Here is a 19,172-nt window from a genome sequence, read left to right as displayed (position 1 = left end):
GGCAGGTAAAAAAAATTGCAAACAAAATTATTGAAAAGTTAAGAAATAAATAATTAAACTCTAATTAAATAAAATTATCACTAATTAAATAAAATTATGACTAATTAAATAAGGATAAATTAGCCATTACCTAAAATATTTGGATAAGGGGTTATTGAAATTAGGTTTGGGTGTCTTTTTTGTCCTCTAGTGTGAGGTGAGGTCCCTAATTGTTTTTTGGGCCCCAATTAACCGGTGGTTTTAAACTGTCAGGTTTGATGTAATATTGTGCAGTGAATATTTCCCGCCACTTGGTTACTTCGAAATCTATAGGTTATGAAAGATTATCCTGCCACGTGGTGGAAATAAACAAGGTGACGCAATAAATTCGCGAAGTTAAACTAGTTTCAGGATTCTTACATTTCGCCCTAACCAACCAACATCAACATCTGGAGATCGAAGGACACCAAAATCTGTTTTCAGAAACCAAAAATGGTACGAGCTCATTTTTAAACCCATAATTTTCCGTCTATCCAGAATTATTTGCAGAATTTTCACTTAAGTTTTGAATTCATAAACTGATTTGTTTTTTTTGTTAATTTTCATTGTTCGATAATAATAGGATTTCTGAATATTTTCTAGGGTTTCAATTGAAGAGGATAAAACATGTTGAACATTCAAAACTAGATCATTTTCATTGTCGAACAGTGTAATTGGGTATAGAAATCAGGAATGTTGATTTAGGTTTATTAAGGTCATTGTCTAGTAGTTTTTTTTTTCCTTTTTCGAACACATAATTCGTGTGATGCCACAAATTGAAAGTTTTGATGATGAAAGTAACTGTCACCGATACTTTTTGGTTACACTACTAGTTGATTAGACTATTGTTATCAACCCCTTCGAACAAATTCAGATTATTTGCTCTCCGTATGAAACGCACTTTAGCATGAAGGAATGTTCTGCACCATGAATGATCAAACTAGACCCAATAGGATGAACATATCGGTAACCAAACAAGAAGAATAACAGGACTTAAACAATTGTTCAATAGGAACATGAATTTTATTTCTTTTACGAAAGACCTTTACAACATTACCTTCAAGGTGTTCGCTATTCTAGGTGTTGTATTCTCTCTTCTTCCATTTTACTTCTGCACTCTTCTTCTAGTATTCTCCTTTAACCTACACATACTAACTCGCGTCTTGCATATAGATTAAAACTTCTCATACAACAGTAATTCTAAGGGATAGAAATAGATCAACAGTAACTCTTGTATGTCGACAATCTAATAGAAATAGATCAACTTCTAGATTAACTCCTAGGGATGGAGTTCTATATCCAGAATTACTTGAAGATTAATTCTCTTCTATCAAACCTCAGTGTAGGGTCTTTCGATGGGCCTATACCCAAAAACGTATCAATGAAACTAGATGTTACATTTCTTTTATATCGAGTAATTTTAGAAAGGTTGATTAATCTATTGATAAGATGGGGATAGAAGTTTATTGTGCTGATTTTGGGCAGGAATCCTTTTGCTATCAGCTCCACTGAACTTCACTTGCCTACAACGACTATTGTTTGTTTGAATTGATATAAGCAAAACATTGGGATGAATTTAGTGTGTTTCAGTGATTAAGAAATTCTTGTATGTGTTCCGTTTACTATTAGTAGGGTCTAATTAGTTCTGCACTTCTGCTTCCAGGAAGGGAAGGGTTCAGAAGACCAGCAAAGAGCTGCAGATATGACTCTCTTTGTAAGCATCTTGTATATTTCGTCCACTCTCGTTTTGCTCCAAATTTGAAAGTGACTCTAAGCTCTTACTTGGCCTTCAAAATGTTTTTTCAGGTACAAGACCTTGTTCAAAAAATGGTGAGTTTCATCTTATATATCAGTTAATCTCATTTGGCACATTTCATGAAGTTTTAAAACCAGTTTTCTTTGCACTTTGCAGCAATCTAGGCTCGATACTATGTGCGACACCATTATTTCAACAAATATCCTTTGCCCATGTTTTAGTTGATGCACCACGTATCAGAATAGGGTTTCTTTTAACCATTCATTTTGTAGTAGAAATTTTTGTTTCGTTTTCCTTAACGAGAAATATACTTGATGAGATGGGTAGCAGAATTGATGGGTTAGAGAAGGACATCAATGAGTTCAGAGCCGATATGGAATTGGATCGGTCCAAGCCAAAGCGTCAAGATATCAAACCAGAAGATGCTTCTACTTAAACAGCTGAACCTAAGTGCAGTGGATGATCGGGTTATCAGCAGTACTACCACTACTATGATTAGATAGCAGTTGTTTCTTTGTTTTACACACTTGTAAATGGACACATTGGGCAGTTTATATTTGTCTCTACCTGACTAGTACGAATTTTATAACTGGGAAGTACATTTTTTATTGTCATGAGTCTCATGACTATGCATGCTATCGTTTTCTCTTCAGTTCAGTTAGGTGTTCATCTTTGTGTACTGTTGTCAAGCAGCACCCTACAACACTGCTTATTAGCATTAATCTTCTGATGTCTATCATCTTGAAGCAACTTGGTTTCTGAACTCCCAAGTATGCCCCCAGAATGCTGTCATATAGGTTAGATTGGCAACTACTGATTATTTATTTTTACTGTTTACGTCATGCAAATCAAATCTAAGATTCATTGTAACTGTAAAAGTTATTCCATGAGAAATGTACCAAAAAGCTCAGATCATTCAAAGCAAAAATTCCTTGATATATGGGAGACACTTGATCAGTATAACAAAGTTGCATAATTTAACACTTCTCATACAAGTTACAACAATGACCGCCCGAGTTATCTCGTTGTTGGTTTAGGAAAAATTGATACGAAAAAACCGTATACTTGCTCGATCGTATGACCGCATGTATGGAAGCAAATTCAGTGGTCTGCAGGTTTCAGTTATATCTAAAACAGAGAGCTGGGCTTGGTTTGCCAATGTCATGAAACAATCGAATGTTTCCATGTTACGTACGACAGTAGCCAAGTAAGCAACTGGCTGTCTTTCTTTTGAAGCATCACGTTGAGATCCAATACTTGGTTCATTACTAGAATTTAATTTGCCCTCAGAAGGATCAAATCTGTTGCCATTACAGCTACCATGATCATCAGATTCCCTTGACTTGCAGTCATTTGAATTTGTCTTGAGAACAAGGAGTGCTTCATCATCTGCGTCATTAAGTTTATCTTTGGTGCAACCGTTTGATATCCTTGGGCTCAATAGATTGGTAAGAACTCGAAGGAGATCCGGTAAGCATAATGGATCATAAATCACATCTGCTCCCAACCTATGAAAATAAAAGATGAATAGAAGACATGAGTAAACAATGTAGGGAAATAAAATACCTTCAGATTTTTCTACCCAATGACATTCTTGTGAATCCTCTGGACTCGGGGGGTCCAATGTTCAAATGACGGAGATATTCTGCTAGATCATTGAAACGGAATGAACACTCACACAATGTCCGGCTTGAATCCTTGGAGCTCTTCCTCTGATGCAGATTCCCATGGAAGGTGTCTGCATTCAATCTGAAACATTAACACTAAAATCAGGAAACCAAACCCATATTCTCATCATTTTCAAACGTTTTTCTAATTTGTTCAGCAAGACTGCAAGTTATGTATCTTGCACAGTAATCAATAGTAGTGTTGTCATAACAATCTTGAACGAACCGTATCGTCCTTATCCAAAGTTCTAATGGCCGTGCTTCCAAATATCAAATTAAATGTTACAGCTTGTTTGTAAGACAAGACATTGGATCCATTACAATACTATAATTCTATACATACACTCGAGAGTAAGATTTTGGATGCTTACCTGTGACACCTCAGTTTGCACCTTCAATTGGTTCAATTCTAAATTATGCTTCATGTTCGCCAAAGTTGACAAATCACCATCTGTCAGTATAACCTGTATCAAAAAGTCATTAATGAAAGATGTGCGTCAATTTTCCAAATTACTATAGATGATAACTCATATCCAACTCAAGTGGGACTCCTAATAAGACAAGGCGTCGAATCATGCACATTGACACAGACCAACTAGAGGCACTTAACTGCATTTGTAATTTGTCCAATCAATCATCTGTTAAAGAGAGGAAAATCTAGAGACCCACTCAAAAATGGTCCTCGAGGGAAAAATGAATTATTGATGTTAAATAGGGGGATAATCTTTCTGCAGACGTATATGAAACCTATAATGATATATAACATAATTTCACCACAAAATAGGACTTAATCAAGCTAAATAGATAGCTGACAAAAAAGCCATGCCTAGAAAGACCCACATGCATTGCCCCATCTAATCATAGAAAGTTGACAATAATGGGTAATCGAATGAAATTAGATCTCATGAACTTTCTTCACAGTTGTAGCGAAGAGTTTTAACAGAGTAATTTACTCTGCTTAAGCAAACATTTCCAGATACCATACTGATGCATTATAGATGTCCCCAATCAATATTAATTAGCAATTACAAAAAAAAAACAAAAACAGAGTATGTCCCCAATATTGGTCTACATTGGATGTTAACTTAGAATTTACTATAGGGATTTTAGTTAGACTTTTAAACTTGGTATGACGATGAACAAGAACGAGTTTCTCTTCTTTCAAAGCTCATTGTTTTCTCTAGGTGGAATTAGATTATCTATTCTAGAGATTCAACAAGATGCCTCTCATAGTCTTGTAATTTCCAAGCAATTGGGTAAAAGTTTTCAAGTTGTGAGAGAAGAATCTCCATTTTTCGGTTCTTCCTTTATTTAAAGGGTAGAAGAAACTAAATTGGTTAATTTTTTAACCTATCTTATCAATTCATTTGTTTCGATTATAAGCTTCCGCTCTTCATCACATACCTTTGAGGCTTTCACATAAGCAAGAGATATACCAACTAAACCAACACCTGAGCCAACCTGTTTCAGCAAAACCATAAGAATCACAATTCAATTCCATTCACTTATCTCGTATAGATGATGTTTATTGCTATGATGTCTTCCACCAGGAGATTTTGATGCTCAGGAATGCTTTAGAACACTCACGCTAGATTATAACCTCACAAAGCAACAGAAGAGAACTAGATACTTTAAATAATCGTTGAACAAATGAATCAAGCACTATCAGCCTTACCTCAAAACAAGATTTATTAGAGAATATGTGTGGATGTGAAAGTACGAATTCTGACAAGAAAAGGCTTGAAGGCCAAATTGAACACCTGCAGTGACCATTCCACATTAGCTATGTTCAACCGAAATAATAATGTTACTCAACGAAATAACATACATACTGATGGCAGTAATGACAAAACTGACAACAGAGTTATCAACCTGCAGGTGTGGTGGCCTACAAACAACCTTGTTGCTAGACAACACATTCCTGAAGCTGCTAAACCAAATTGAGTACGATGTATAACTGGTATTTTGCAACAAGAGGTAATGTGGTTAGACTTCCATACACAATAACTACGGGTTAAAGAATTACAAGTTTACTTTGTCCAAAAATGAGTCCAAGGAGTATGAGAGAGAGAGAGAGAGAGAGCAATATGGTTTATCATTTACATGACATAGAAGAACGAGGATTGCGTCCTAAAATAAGCATTTAGATTGCTACAACATTCTAATTTGGTGAGAAAGATGCAAAGTACTATCACGGACCGCATTAGTAAGCTATTTTCAGAAAGCAGCAATTTTGGTACAAGGTTGAAGCCTTGCAAGTAGAGTATTATTGAATAACATATTGGATTCAAAACATAAGTAACACATACCCAGTATCTCCTTCAAGCATGTTAACTGAACACTGCAGCGGAATTACGACTTTCTCTACTCTTGAACAACTTGAGACTTTAAAGAAACCAACAATTAAGCTGAGTTGTATTAAAAAAAAAAAAAACTAATAAAATTCAAAATGTGCTGGACAATAACATAATTAGTTAATAACGCTCACCATTAGGAAAAAGAAATGAAACTCTTTTATAAACCCTTGAGTTTCCCCTCTCAAAATCATCCTACACAAGTTAAAATTACTACCTTCTATGAGCTTATAAATTTAGATTTGGAATATCAAAATCTCAAATTCAATAGCACAATTAACAAACACCACTTATTAATCGAAAACGATAGTCATGAAGTATTAACCTCATTACCTTCACTGAAGTCATATAATAAGAAAAGTGTTCATACAGTTCATCCAAGACCTCAATAGAACTCGATTCAACTTCAACAATTACTTTCTTTAGAAAATTCTTCACATATAAATCACTCGGCGGGTTATCTTCATTCATCTGCACAGGGGTATTTTATAGTAAACTTAAGATTCCAATAAAGGTCCAATCTTTTATAGTAAACTTAAGATTCCAATAAAGGTCCAATTTTGTTAATACAATACTGGCAGATGAAATTCTGAACTTCGTTTGTGATCAATCCTTTCCCACATTCCCTACATCAGTCCAAATTTGAAAAAAGAAAAGGGAACAAATTTAGTGGTAAATTATTAGCAAATATTATCACAAAAATTATGGAAGAAGAGCGAGACAGAACCTGGCAAAGTAAATTAAGCAATGAGTAGGTTCCATAGCTAGAAAAGCTGAGGTGAGACGGAGACATTCTAGGGTTTCAGGGTCAAGCATTGAAATCTCTTCCATTTGAAAATCTCTTTAGCCTTGGGTTTTTCCCCAAAGCTGCTGCTGTGCAGTGTAAGGATTATCAAAAGCTTACTTATTTTTTTTTATAGGACTTAGAAGTATATGCTTACTTTTTTTTTTTTTTTTATGAAGGCTCTGATTGGGGCGTCACACTCCTTTAGAGGGACGTCACCTAATAAGATAAAAATGGGTCACCCATAAGTAATATCAAAAATTCCTTATCTTATATAATTTTGCGATGACCAAACAACCCTTGTTTGGCTAATTTTAATTTAGTTTAATTAATTACGCCTAGGTTGGACATATAGCAAATCTAGGCGTAAAATTGGAATTACCCTTGGAAATCAACTAAACCTAGGCGTAAAATTGGAATTACGCCTTGAAATCAACTAAATCTAGGCGTAAAATTGGAATTACGCCTGGAAATCAACTAAACCTAGGCGTAAAATTGGAATTACGCCTGGATATCAACTAAACCTAGTAAATTGGAATTACGCCTGGAAATCAACTAAACCTAGACGTGAACGACATGCAAATCAAACTTTACGCTTAAATTGAACTAAACCTGGGCGTAAGTTCTTCAAAAACTAAATTACGATTGAAAAATCTAGTACCTTACCCAGGCGTAACACTAGCAGAAAGTAAATAAAATCCTAATTTTACTTTGATTTCATTCGATTTAAGCACAAAAACGAGTACAAAAAGATGGGTTTGTTCGATTATTACCTTACATACACCATGGGTTGTTGTTGAGGAGTTTGAAAAATTCATTCTTCAATTGATTGAATCGGTGGAATGAGTTGAGGATGAAGTTGAGGTTGATTGAGATGTTGATTACCATCACTAGGATCGGTTTGCTTCTTCCTCATCTGTTTTTATTAGTTTTAATTGAAGGGTCATTTTGGACAAATTGCTATTGAATTAAAAGTATCCCTTAACTAGATTTTTGGTCACCAGATATCCAAGTGACGCCCTTCTAAAGGAGTGTGACGCCCCAATAACAACCTTCTTTTTTATATAAGCCAGCTTTTGATAATCCTTGCGAGATTGGGATATACCCAGATTAATTGGGGTATACCTAATGAGACAAAACCTGGGTAATTTTGAAGTAAAACAGGACACTCTTAACCATGTATTTTCTAAATGGCTAATATACCCTTGTTTAATTAACACTAAAAATCTGATTAGCTTAATTAATTGAGTTTAGATTAATTAATTGAGTAGATTAAAACTTCTCAAATTATGAATTTAAGTTATGAAATTTTGTTTTGATTGAACTTATTTGGGAAGATTTTTCATGAAAAAAATTTGTTTTGAGAAAATCTTTTGCAACGGGAATGAAATCACACTACCCAAACACTTCTCAAAAGGGGATTGCAGAGTTGTTGTATGAAATCACACTCAAAATTAAAGAAGAAATCAACACTTTCAGTTCTGAAAGTATGAAAAGTCGGCAAGGTCGATGAATGAAGACCCTTCCGACTAACGTTAGCCGACATACTTGTTTCTAACAAACAGTTTCAGCTGTATTATTTTAGACACACATGAGATTGTTGTTAATGCTTTACTAGTCGGCATTTTATTGATTTCCTACCTTGCCAGCTAACCTACATTCGGCGTCTAATTAATTTCTCGCCTTGCCGGCCAAGGTGTAGTCGGCAATGTAATAATCTTACTACCTTGCCGACATTTGGCTATACCCAAAAGAAAACAGATTCTTGAAAGTTGTAATTCACTTTATTCATGCAATTTTAGTCACTACATTGATTGAAACATAAAATCTAACTCCTCGTCGTAAGAATAACGGATGCACTTAGCACGTGCATCAAGCCTTTGAACCCCTAGGCGATCCTAGTGGAAGAGTTATAGTCTCATGAGGGTTTACATAGAGATCTACCTACAAAACCTACACAAAAACTTCTAAAACCATCAATCTTCATCGAAGGAATCCGAGTACGATTCACCCACCATCATCTCCGGGGCATACTCCGTAATTTTGGATACCATGAAGTGATAGCTTGCATCGAATGTGAATGCTTCCCCCTTTTCCTGCAAGTAATGCGCGTTCGCGACTTCATGCTACAAAACACAACACAACACAAACTTACTTTGTTAGTGGTGTTTCATTGGGAGATAAAAGAACATGGATTACGTAAAATAAACCACAAAAATACTTACAAATTGTTCAATGGACAAGTTAAAGTGGGTAGCGTTCAAAATCCGATGTTGGATAGCTAAATAAGCAAGTATCACATTTTCGATGACTAGGTTCCTATCATGAGTTTGTTGAACACTTCTTCCATTCAGATTCCCAAACACTTGCCTATATTTGTTGTATACCTTTGCCCAAAAGGTTTCGGCATCTACCCTTACTGAGGACTGATTTCTAACTCGACTTTCGCCATACCATGCTTTGGTGATGGATAGATCTTCATTTGAATCAAATGATGCTATTGTTGTATGTAGAGGTATTGGGAGAGTTAGAAAGATTAGATTATGATATGAGCTCTGGAGAGTATATGAAAATAAGTCTATGTTGTGTTGTAGAGAGAACTAGTGTATTTATAGGATGGTGCCAAAATTTGGCCGTTAGGATAGTCAATCAATGCAGTTGTACTTGCAAAAATTTGAATTTTGAAACTGCCGGCTAGGTCACTGTTTCCACAATATGCCGACTAACAAACTGTCGGCAGTGTCGTAACTTTCTTACCCTGGCGGATATAACAATTTTCATACACAGGAAAGGTCATATTCTGCTGCATATGGTCGGCAAGGTATTTTTTTAAAACAATGTCGACTAAAACATAGTCGGCAGGAAAGTAATTTTATTACCCTGCCGACGTTATGATTTTTGTAACACGGGAGAAGGTCATTTTCTGCTGTTTTAAGTCGGCACAGAATTTGTTCATCACGCTGCCGACTAACAAATAGTCAGCAAGGTAGTTAATTTCTTACTTTGCCGACCCTGGTAACTTCATCATTTCTACTCTTAGGGACGGCAGTCTACCAGTTCACAACCTTGCCGGCCCTGGTTTAGTCAGCACTATAACTTAACAAAACATTCACTCAATACCCTGCCGGCGGAATGATTGAAACTTAACATAGCTAAAAAAATCATTCATTCAACAACTAGAAATCCAACATTTGTCCAAAATAAGAAAACATGTGTCCCATAAACCTTAAAAAAACATTTTTTCAACCATTAACCTTAACATTTGTCTAACACATAAAGAAATAAACTAGAAATGCATTCGTTCACGACCACGACCACTACCACCACCACGACCCCGTTTAGCATTTCCAAGACCACTACCACTACCACAACCACGGGTACGAGGCCTCTTTTGTTCAACATTCCTCTTCGCTTGTGCTTCCCTCTTGGCTTGTGCTTCCTCTTTAGTTCAGCATTAGTTTGCTGGAACATTTCGGTGGCATCTTCATTGTCAACATTGCTAGCATAGTCAATGTGTTTAGTTTGCTCTTCAATCGACAAAGGATGTCATCTTTCTCTCGCGCAACACATCATCTTCACAAGGGTCTTCAAATACTCCTTCTATTTTCAATTAAACAACAAACAATTAATAGAATTATTCGATAATGTAATCTCAAAGCAACTCTAAAATACTTACAAAGTTCTTAAGACTTGTTGCTGGGTCTTTCAGTGGCATCTTCCTCTTACGAGCCGGTTGTTCAACATTCTCTTCCCTAATCACAGTAGGGCGAGCAAAACCCAAGTACCACGACATGTAATTCTCATAAGCTTCATGACCTTCGGTCACCTCGTCCAAATGACTCGTATCGGTTTTATGGTCACGTCTTTCGTCCCAACGAGAAATCTCTGGCGATGGAGCGTAATGGACGCCAATACTTTTTTGGGACATGCTGTTGTTGATGGTGGTTTTCAGTTCAGGGTCGAAGTTGTAAAACCATATATTTAATACGTTGTCATCCTGCAAAGGAACAAAAGCCATCTGAAAGTGATGAGTGCAAAAATCCCCTTCACTCACGAATGTATTGATCATTTAATATATTTGGATATATAAAATTCACGCAGAATGGTGCATATTAGGACTGTCAATGGGTACCCATTCACCCGGAACCGGACCGAATCCGGGTGTAACGGCCGGTTCCGGGTAGTGATATTTGACCCATTAGTAGATTTGGTACCCGACGGGTAGACCCAATTAGGAACCGATTATACCCGCGGGTATAGGGCACCCAGACATGCGTTAATAAATCCTGGCATTTTTAGGGGCGACCCAAAAGGAATTAGGGGCGACACTAAAAGACAAAAAAGGTCACCCAAACGTAATTCTAAACTACCCCTTATCTCTGATTTTTCGAATTGGTCAATATGCCCTTATATAATCGGAAGCCTACACCATACTCGGCAGGTTAGAGGTGAATCGGTAGGTTAAATTGAAACTGTACCTACCGATTATAGTGTAGATACTTCGGCTAATAATCCCTTTTATAATCGGTAGGTTATCCAACTTATATGACTACCGATTATAAGTTGCCCCAAAATGAGTTTTTTTCTAAAATCCTTCATGTATTGAATTTTGAAACCTGCTATAATCGGAAGGGAATACAACTTAACAACCTACCGATTATAAGGAGCCACAGATCGAACCCTTACCATATTCCATAGGTTTTGAGTGTACACAGCCAGCCATAACCACTTGGTTCGTGTTTTGGATGCAGCATTAATCGGGAGTTAAATATATTACAAAACCTACCGATTATAAGTTGCCCCAAAATGAGTTTTTTCTAAAATCCTTCATGTATTGAATTTTGAAACCTGCTATAATCGGAAGGGAATACAACTTAACAACCTACCGATTATAAGGAGCCACAGATCGAACCCTTGCCATATTCCATAGGTTTTGAGTGTACACAACCAGCCGTAACCACCTGGTTCGTGTTTTGGATGCAGCGTTAATCGGGAGTTAAATATATTACAAAGCCTACCGATTATAAGTTGCCCCAAAATGAGTTTTTTCTAAAATCCTTCATGTATTGTATTTGAAACCTGCTATAATCGGAAGGGAATACAACTTAACAACCTACCGATTATAAGGAGCCACAGATCGAACCCTTGCCATATTCCATAGGTTTTGAGTGTACACAGCCAGCCATAACCACTTGGTTCGTGTTTTGGATGCAGCGTTAATCGGGAGTTAAGTATATTACAAAACCTACCGATTATAAGTTTCCCCAAAATGAGTTTTTTTCTAAAATCCTTCATGTATTGAATTTTGAAACCTGCTATAATCGGAAAGGAATATAACTTAACAACCTACCGATTATAAGGAGCCACAGATCGAACCCTTGCCATATTCCATAGGTTTTGAGTGTACACAGCCATCCATAACCACTTGGTTCGTGTTTTGGATGCAACGTTAGTCGAGAGTTAAATATATTACAAAACCTACCGATTATAAGTTGCCCCAAAATGAGTTTTTTTCTAAAATCCTTCATGTATTGAATTTTGAAACCTGCTATAATCGGAAGGGAATACAACTTAAAAACCTACCGATTATAAGGAGCCACAGATCGAACCCTTGCCATATTCCATAGGTTTTGAGTGTACACATCCAGCCATAACCACTTGGTTCGTGTTTTGGATGCAGCGTTAATCGAGATTTAAATATATTACAAAAACCTACCGATTATAAGTTGCCCCAAAATGAGTTTTTTCTAAAATCCTTCATGTATTGTATTTTGAAACCTTCTATAATCGGAAGGGAATACAACTTAACAACCTACCGATTATAAGGAGCCACAGATCGAACCCTTGCCATATTCCATAGGTTTTGAGTGTACACAACCAACTATAACCACTTGGTTCGTGTTTTGGATGCAGCGTTAATCGGAGTTAAATATATTACGAAACCTACCGATTATAAGTTGCCCCAAATTCAAATTTTGAAAGCTACCACAATAGGTAGATATGCTAAATAAAATACCTACCGATTATTGGTTTCTCCACATTCAACTTTCGTCAAATTAGCCGTTGGAGGTTTTGGGAAAAACAAAAAGAGCCGTTGGACCCTAAACCTATATAAAGAAACTCATATCTATCACCCCAATTGCACCAAACTCTTTCCTCTCTTCAGTTTTAATTTTCATAACAAAAAACATGGATATTGCTTTTGCCGAAGAAGAAGATTGTGCTATTTATAGAGCGTTGGTTGTGGTAACTGCTCATGATCATGTTCACAAGCTCCACAAATCGGAATCCGAAGAGCAGATATGGAACCGTATATTAATGGTACTTGAGGCCTTAGATGGTAATCGAATTCGAAGATCATCCAATGACATTAAGATGAGAAAAAATGCGCTCGATAAGGAGATTGACAAACTTGAAGATGAGGAACGGTTTGTTAGGAATGCTTTTCCTTGGTGGACGTATGAAAAACGAGTAAGTATCTCTGTAACTCCAACTCACATTAACAAAAGTTAGTACTAACTTATTACTCATTCGTAATTTCAGAGAAATCTTGCGGATCGCCGGTATGTGGACCTCTACGGGAAATGATTTGAACATGAAGGATGCTACAAAATCAAGAGGGACAATTTCTATGGTCACGGGAAGTTATGATCTGTTTTAATACTTTTATGGTCAATTAGGAGTATGGATTTAGGTGCTTTTGACGAAATTGTAAGGTTAAGGTCGTTTGAACTTTATGTGATGGATGTAATCGGAGTATTATTAATATAAAAACTAGCCGATTATACGAAATCGGTAGATTATTTTGTTAAACAACCTACCTATTGTAATATTCAGTTATGTTATGAGTCAACTTTCTTTCCGATTATGGTGTTATTTGGTTCCAGGAAACAGTTTTTTTACATATAATAATCGATAGGGTAATAAAAACTAAACCTACCGATTATTACTATTCGGAAGTCAAAGTGCACATATACCTCCCGATTATGGTGTTGTTTGGTTCCAGGAAACAAATTTTTTTACACTGAAAAATCGGAAGGCAAAATATATTAAAAAACTCCGATTCTGACAAAATATTTTGAAAAATCCCCAGAATCGGTAGGTTAATAATATATAAAGCTTCCGATTCTGACCAAAAAATGCAAAATACCCAGAATCGGTAGGTTAATATATAAACTTAGCTTCCGATTGTGTTCCGAAATTCAACAGTTTCATGTCTCTTCATGTGATTCTCTTGCGAGTCATCGTTAAATGCATAAACATAGCAACATAATCATTCATAATCCATACAAGGAACCATTCACAATCCATAAACATAACGTAACAACTAAAAATCCGACACATTGTTTGAAAATGACATAATCCGACACATTATTTGAAAACGACACAATCCGACATAAACAAAGTTATCCATAAAGTGAACGAAAAACATCGAGAGTTTACTATTTCTTTCCTTTGACTTTGCGACGAGTTGGACCAACATTATCATTGGTTTCATCAACTTGAGTGCTCGATGATGCCTTTGATTCCTTGCACTAGCTGTCAAGTTCTGACGCCTTTGCTTCCTTGCACTATCTGAGACAATTGCATCTTCGACTTTTCTACCTCGCCTATCCCTAAACAACGTGAAGAAAGTACAACAGGTTAGTAAACTATATAATCGGAAGTTAATATAAATACACCGTTCCCGAATATCCATATTCGATTGGTTGAGTAAACCACTAGCTTCCGATTACGAACAATCGAATATGGATATCTACACCAAATAATCGAAAACTAAATTTCAACACAACCTTCCGAATAGGAATAATCGTAAGTAATAAAAAGTATAACCTTCTGAATAAATCTCAATCGGAAGTCTCACAAAACTAATGTCTACCGAATATGCATCACTTTGTGTCCAGAAACTACTAATATGGTTCAACCTAAACAATCGGAAGCAAATTACACAACATATCAACCGCTTAATACGTCTCTAATACTTGTTCTTCCCTAGTATATTCGGAAGTCAAAAACACAATTACATTCCGATTATGATCGATTTAGGCCTCAGTAATGAAAAATGTTCAATAATCGGTAGGAAACCTAAATATTTAGAACCCGAATATAACGAATGTTCTTGTGAAATGAAGAAATCGAAAACAATTGGGAGTTTAAAACAATTACTAACCTACCGAATATGGGTAATAACCGAAAACCCTAAAAACAAAATCATGGATTCGACGAATTGAAGCAATATAAAGGAAATTAATGGTAGAATCTTACCTAATAGGCGCCGTTTCAAGTTGCCGGAGAGTTTGGCTTTGAGTATCGCCTACATTAGAGGCCACATCTTCTTCGCGTTTTTCGGGTTCGTGAGTTAAAACCTCTTTATTACGGGCATGCAATCCAATGTTTGGATCCTTACCGCGATAAACGTTTTTGGTTTTAGCTTTCTGGGGTTCCTTTTCTTTCATCTTTATAGAGAATAATCGAAGATGATTCGATTCGACGATTAACGATGTATAGCGAGGAGAGGGGGAGAGTTTTCCTCTCTGCAATCGGAAGGAAAAAGGAGAAGAGGAGTTGAAGTTGAAAAGAAATGAAATGAAATGAATTTAGGTTGACTTTGGTTTTATCTGTCAAACAGTTAATAATCGGTAGGCATTACCACATCATAAGCTACCGATTGTTGAGTATCCCAAAATCGTTAGGGTTTGTTACTTATATACCTACCGATTATAGGAAGCCCCAAATCGAACCACTGCCAAATTCCATAGGTTTCCAGGGTACAGAGCCGACCATAACCATTTGGTTTGTGTTTTGGATGTAGTCATAATCGGAAGGTATATGGATTACATAAACTTCCGATTATAGGTTGCCCCAAAATAGGTTTTCTTCTAAAATCCTTCATTTAATGAATTTGAAAGCTACCATAATCGGGAGGTATTGTTACTCGTAGCTTTCCGATTATGGGAAGCCCCAAATCGTTAGCTTAGATAGGTTTTTAATTCGTCCGATTATATAGGAGCCCCAAATTTCACCATTGCAAAAATCTAAAGATTTCTAATTTCTATACTTTAACAATCGGTAGTCTCTTGAGGATCTTGTTACTCCCGATTGTTATAGAAGCCAGATACGAGTTTGGAACATAAACGAACTTAATCGGTAGTGTAATCTAGTTAATAACCTTACGATTAGGTATTTACAATCGGGTACAGTATAGCTTCCGATTATGTAAGGACATTAACGTATTCTCCGCGTTTTTGGACATCCCTTAATGTAGTGTATAGGTTGGGAATAAAAAAGTCGCCCTAATTCCTTTTGGGTCGCCCCTAAAAATACCAGGTAATAAATCATCATTTCTCACCTTGCAAACTTCCCTTTGTTGGTACAATATTGTTTTTATTTTTCTTTCATAGGCTTAGTTTTTCAATCTTTTCACTTTTTTGGTATAATTCCAAAGCATTAACTTACTACTAACGGAGTACTACTAATAATCAATTGACCTTTCTCAAAATTTCAACTGTGGCCTTTCTTATTGTTGCTACTGACTACTAACAGTAGTACTACTAATGTTGCTTTGTTATTATTCGCTAAAGGCACACCTGTGATGTAAGATTCGAACACTCGTAAAGCTACTGAGCTCTTAAAAGAATGTAAAAAAAAATGTAAACTTGAAACTATAAAGTTGATTTCAAAATGTGAGATTAATTTTAAAAATTTAGTAAATACCCAGAACCATTGGGTACCTGGCTATTTAATCGGGTCCGATTCTGGGTCCCTTAATTTAAGAACCGGAGTCGAAACTGTTAGGATCCGGAACCGATAAATATAATAGGGTCTGGTTCCGGGTAGTGTGATATCCGGGAGGAACCAGATCCATTGACAGCCCTAGTGCATATAACAATGATCCCAAATATTCTATGAATTTTATTTTCCACCGGCATTATTCACTAATGCATGACATGCCTAGTATTTTCCTATGTTATGTTCTCAGCCGAACTCTCAATATTGGCATGACATGACGGTTAATGTTCACTCGCAGCGGAGTAGCATGAATCTCCCGAAGTGTCATTATTGAGACTTGCATGAAAACACTCACGTAGGCTACACCATTCTCTGATAAAGAGATTTTCGTGTCAATGCACTTTTAGTTGAAAGTTAGCACAATCGGCGCGCTTAAATTCCCCAAGGAAAACCTAGAACAGTCTTAAAGAGCAATCTTGGCCGCACGATTTGGCCAGGCAATTCAACAAGCTTAGAATTTTCCTAGCGGAACTTGGCAACCTCCATAATGTACACCGGCGGTCCCACTAGCATCCCAGCCGATCGGAACCCTTTTAGCTCATCCGCAACACCCCTGACCGGTAGCCAGAACCAGGGTGATCGCGCTATTGAAAAAGAGCTCAAACGAGCTAAGACCAGTTATAACAATCTCAAAATTCGTCACATCTGCCCAACTTAGCTAGTCTCGTTGAACAGTTTGGATTTTACTTCGAACGATCAAAGAAGTACCGGCGTGTTCACCGGCGACCCAGCTACACCCATGGTCGATCGACTTGCCCAAGGCAAGCCAAGAGTGTATATAATCGCTTTCCCAAACTAGGGTGAACACGCTGCTTTAGAAACCCTAAATTGCGTTTGCGGAAACAAACTACTGTCGCAAATCGATCACAAACGTCCATCTTCGCCGACCAAAGCGGGTGGCTTAGATTCAATTTCAGGCGGTCCAAAAGATGTCAGGGCGCTCACTGGAAACCCACCTTTGCATAAGGCCGATCAACCTGCTCAAACTAGCGCCCAACACTTTCAATCAATCAGCCAAAATGGGGTTGGCCACACGGTTTCTAAACCCTAATTTAAATCAACGACAATAGGCAACTGCCGCAAATCATCTCATCCATCCAACTTCGCTAGCCTAGTCGGATGGTGTATATTTATTTTCAGGAGGCTCAACAGGGTAACACTGTGATCATCGGCCACGCCTCCTCCACAGGGAGCGATCGACCAAGTGGCAGCTCACCCATAGGGTTCTCAAACGATTTCCCAAAGGTGGCCAGTCATGCTACTTTTTGAGACGTTCAATTCACGACTAATTTGAACGAGCACTAAAACAACGATGCTTTATATACATCGATTATAAGCGATGTTTTATAAATATTGATTTTACAAATAGTTAATTATTTGACCTAAAAGCACTATGTGTTGCTTTTAGCGGCGAGTCTCACGACTTAACTTATTTACTCGAGACATCAAACACGTCATAAACTGGGGGATGCTCACTGGGGTATTGGTCTGACGGTTTACAACATGCAGCGTGCAACACACCCATTACGAGAAAGTGTCAGGAAAGGACGGACGGTTAACAACAATGAGAGTAGTGGGTGAAAATGTGACCAGTTTTCCCTCGTAATGGAAACGTGGTGATCACCACTTTTATACAACCCGACTTCTCCATTGCTTGATCACTCCACTTCCTACGAGATCAGGGTGTGCTCGAACATGACTTGTATAAATAGAATTTCAACCTATTTCAAAAAAAACAAGTGTGATCAACACAAGTATTCAGAAAACACCAAGAACTGATACTTTACATTCTGCAAGCCAGTTCTACATTCTGATGCAAGTCATAAAACAACCACACCTTCATAATTAACATTCGGATCTCAAACACCTTCTTCGCTTCCCTCCCTAAGATCAACCCTTCTCCTTCACTTTGTGACCGAATTGAATCTGGAACGGCCATTTCTTGGTTTAGGTTAGAGTCTTACATATTGATCTCTCGAATCTAAAAGTACTCCTGTGCAGTACCTTTTTTAGGGTTTGAATTCGGTTCTCATCAGCACACCCAAATTCACCGAAAAACAGCAGAATCAGTTTGTCCCCCAAAACAACTGCACTTCTCTCTTACCACTTTATTAAAGTGAGGTTCATCACCGAGATGGGGCTCTTCTTGAACGTTACCCACTTGTCGTACTACCCGGTTTGGATCGTACATTGAAAATCCTTGGGGGTAAAACAAGGGACCGTAGTACAATGAAACATCATCTCTCCTTACGATTATACCTTCATTTCTATCATCTCAATACAGATCAAATATTACCTCATCCGCAGTCAATTTTTCTAAGGCGACTCGCATGCTGATAAGCTGATGTGGCATATCCTTATCCCGAGCACCAGTAAAACTGTATCGTTGTCCTTTTGGCAGGTGACTCGCAAGCTTAGTGTTCACTTTGATGTGTGGGTTGGCTTTCACCAAAGAAGGGAAGTGCTCATATACCTAAACCTATGCAAACACAAAGTTTAGTAAGAATCTTATCTTATAAGCATTTTGCAAATATAAATGATTTAGACAATTGAATTACCTGGAAGAGATACATTTGCTCAAGATGTATAACAAATAAGCTATCGTAGTAGCATTGATTTGCACTATGGACACACTTCCTTCGTTATCAAAGGTTTTCTTGGTCCCAGTGTATGTGTCCCTCAACATCTTCAGACTTAACTTCTTGCTTATATAACCATCCTTCCTCACAAACAAAGACTCGGACTGCTTCTCATCCAAACCGAACAATATCTTGGCCAATTTGAAGATTTTCTCCCAAGAAATG

General features: G+C 37.1%; 2 protein-coding genes across 4 annotated transcripts; one reads left to right on the top strand and one right to left on the bottom strand.

The window, feature by feature from the left end:
* Nucleotides 1-338: 338 nt before the first annotated feature.
* LOC113317950 (heat shock factor-binding protein-like) lies at nucleotides 339-2,426 on the top strand. Its single transcript, XM_026566060.1, has 5 exons — nucleotides 339-474; nucleotides 1,682-1,732; nucleotides 1,825-1,848; nucleotides 1,931-1,973; nucleotides 2,086-2,426. The coding sequence occupies exons 1-5, from the start codon at nucleotides 472-474 to the stop codon at nucleotides 2,208-2,210; spliced, it is 246 nt and encodes an 81-aa protein (XP_026421845.1). The 5' UTR covers nucleotides 339-471; the 3' UTR covers nucleotides 2,211-2,426.
* A 260-nt stretch (nucleotides 2,427-2,686) lies between these two features.
* Nucleotides 2,687-6,680, bottom strand: LOC113317949 (protein-lysine N-methyltransferase EEF2KMT-like). Of its 3 annotated transcripts, none has more exons than XM_026566056.1 (10): nucleotides 6,523-6,680; nucleotides 6,352-6,421; nucleotides 6,129-6,266; nucleotides 5,930-5,990; nucleotides 5,751-5,826; nucleotides 5,117-5,201; nucleotides 4,846-4,902; nucleotides 3,813-3,905; nucleotides 3,453-3,523; nucleotides 2,687-3,282 (listed from the first exon to the last, which is right to left on the bottom strand). In XM_026566056.1, exons 1-10 carry the CDS (start codon nucleotides 6,624-6,626, stop codon nucleotides 2,808-2,810), a joined length of 1,230 nt encoding a protein of 409 aa, XP_026421841.1. In that variant the 5' UTR covers nucleotides 6,627-6,680; the 3' UTR covers nucleotides 2,687-2,807. The 3 variants fall into 3 exon arrangements, with proteins under 3 accessions (XP_026421841.1, XP_026421842.1, XP_026421844.1); XM_026566057.1 differs by having other exon boundaries at nucleotides 6,371-6,421; XM_026566059.1 differs by having other exon boundaries at nucleotides 6,366-6,421; nucleotides 6,523-6,605.
* Nucleotides 6,681-19,172: the final 12,492 nt, after the last annotated feature.

The sequence above is a fragment of the Papaver somniferum genome, chromosome 10 (genome assembly GCF_003573695.1).
Source record: "Papaver somniferum cultivar HN1 chromosome 10, ASM357369v1, whole genome shotgun sequence".
Classification (NCBI taxonomy): Eukaryota; Viridiplantae; Streptophyta; class Magnoliopsida; order Ranunculales; family Papaveraceae; genus Papaver; species Papaver somniferum.
This window is presented reverse-complemented; position numbering and strand designations above follow the sequence as displayed.

Coding starts and splice junctions, on each gene's coding strand:
- LOC113317950 (XM_026566060.1), top strand. Junction 1,733..1,824: donor CTGCAGATATGACTCTCTTT/GTAAGCATCTTG, acceptor ATGTTTTTTCAG/GTACAAGACCTTGTTCAAAA. Junction 1,849..1,930: donor AAGACCTTGTTCAAAAAATG/GTGAGTTTCATC, acceptor TGCACTTTGCAG/CAATCTAGGCTCGATACTAT.
- LOC113317949 (XM_026566056.1), bottom strand. CDS start 6,626: ATGGAAGAGATTTCAATGCTTGACCCTGAAACCCTAGAATGTCTCCGT. Junction 5,991..6,128: donor ATTATATGACTTCAGTGAAG/GTAATGAGGTTA, acceptor TAACTTGTGTAG/GATGATTTTGAGAGGGGAAA. Junction 5,827..5,929: donor TTCATTTCTTTTTCCTAATG/GTGAGCGTTATT, acceptor GTTTCTTTAAAG/TCTCAAGTTGTTCAAGAGTA.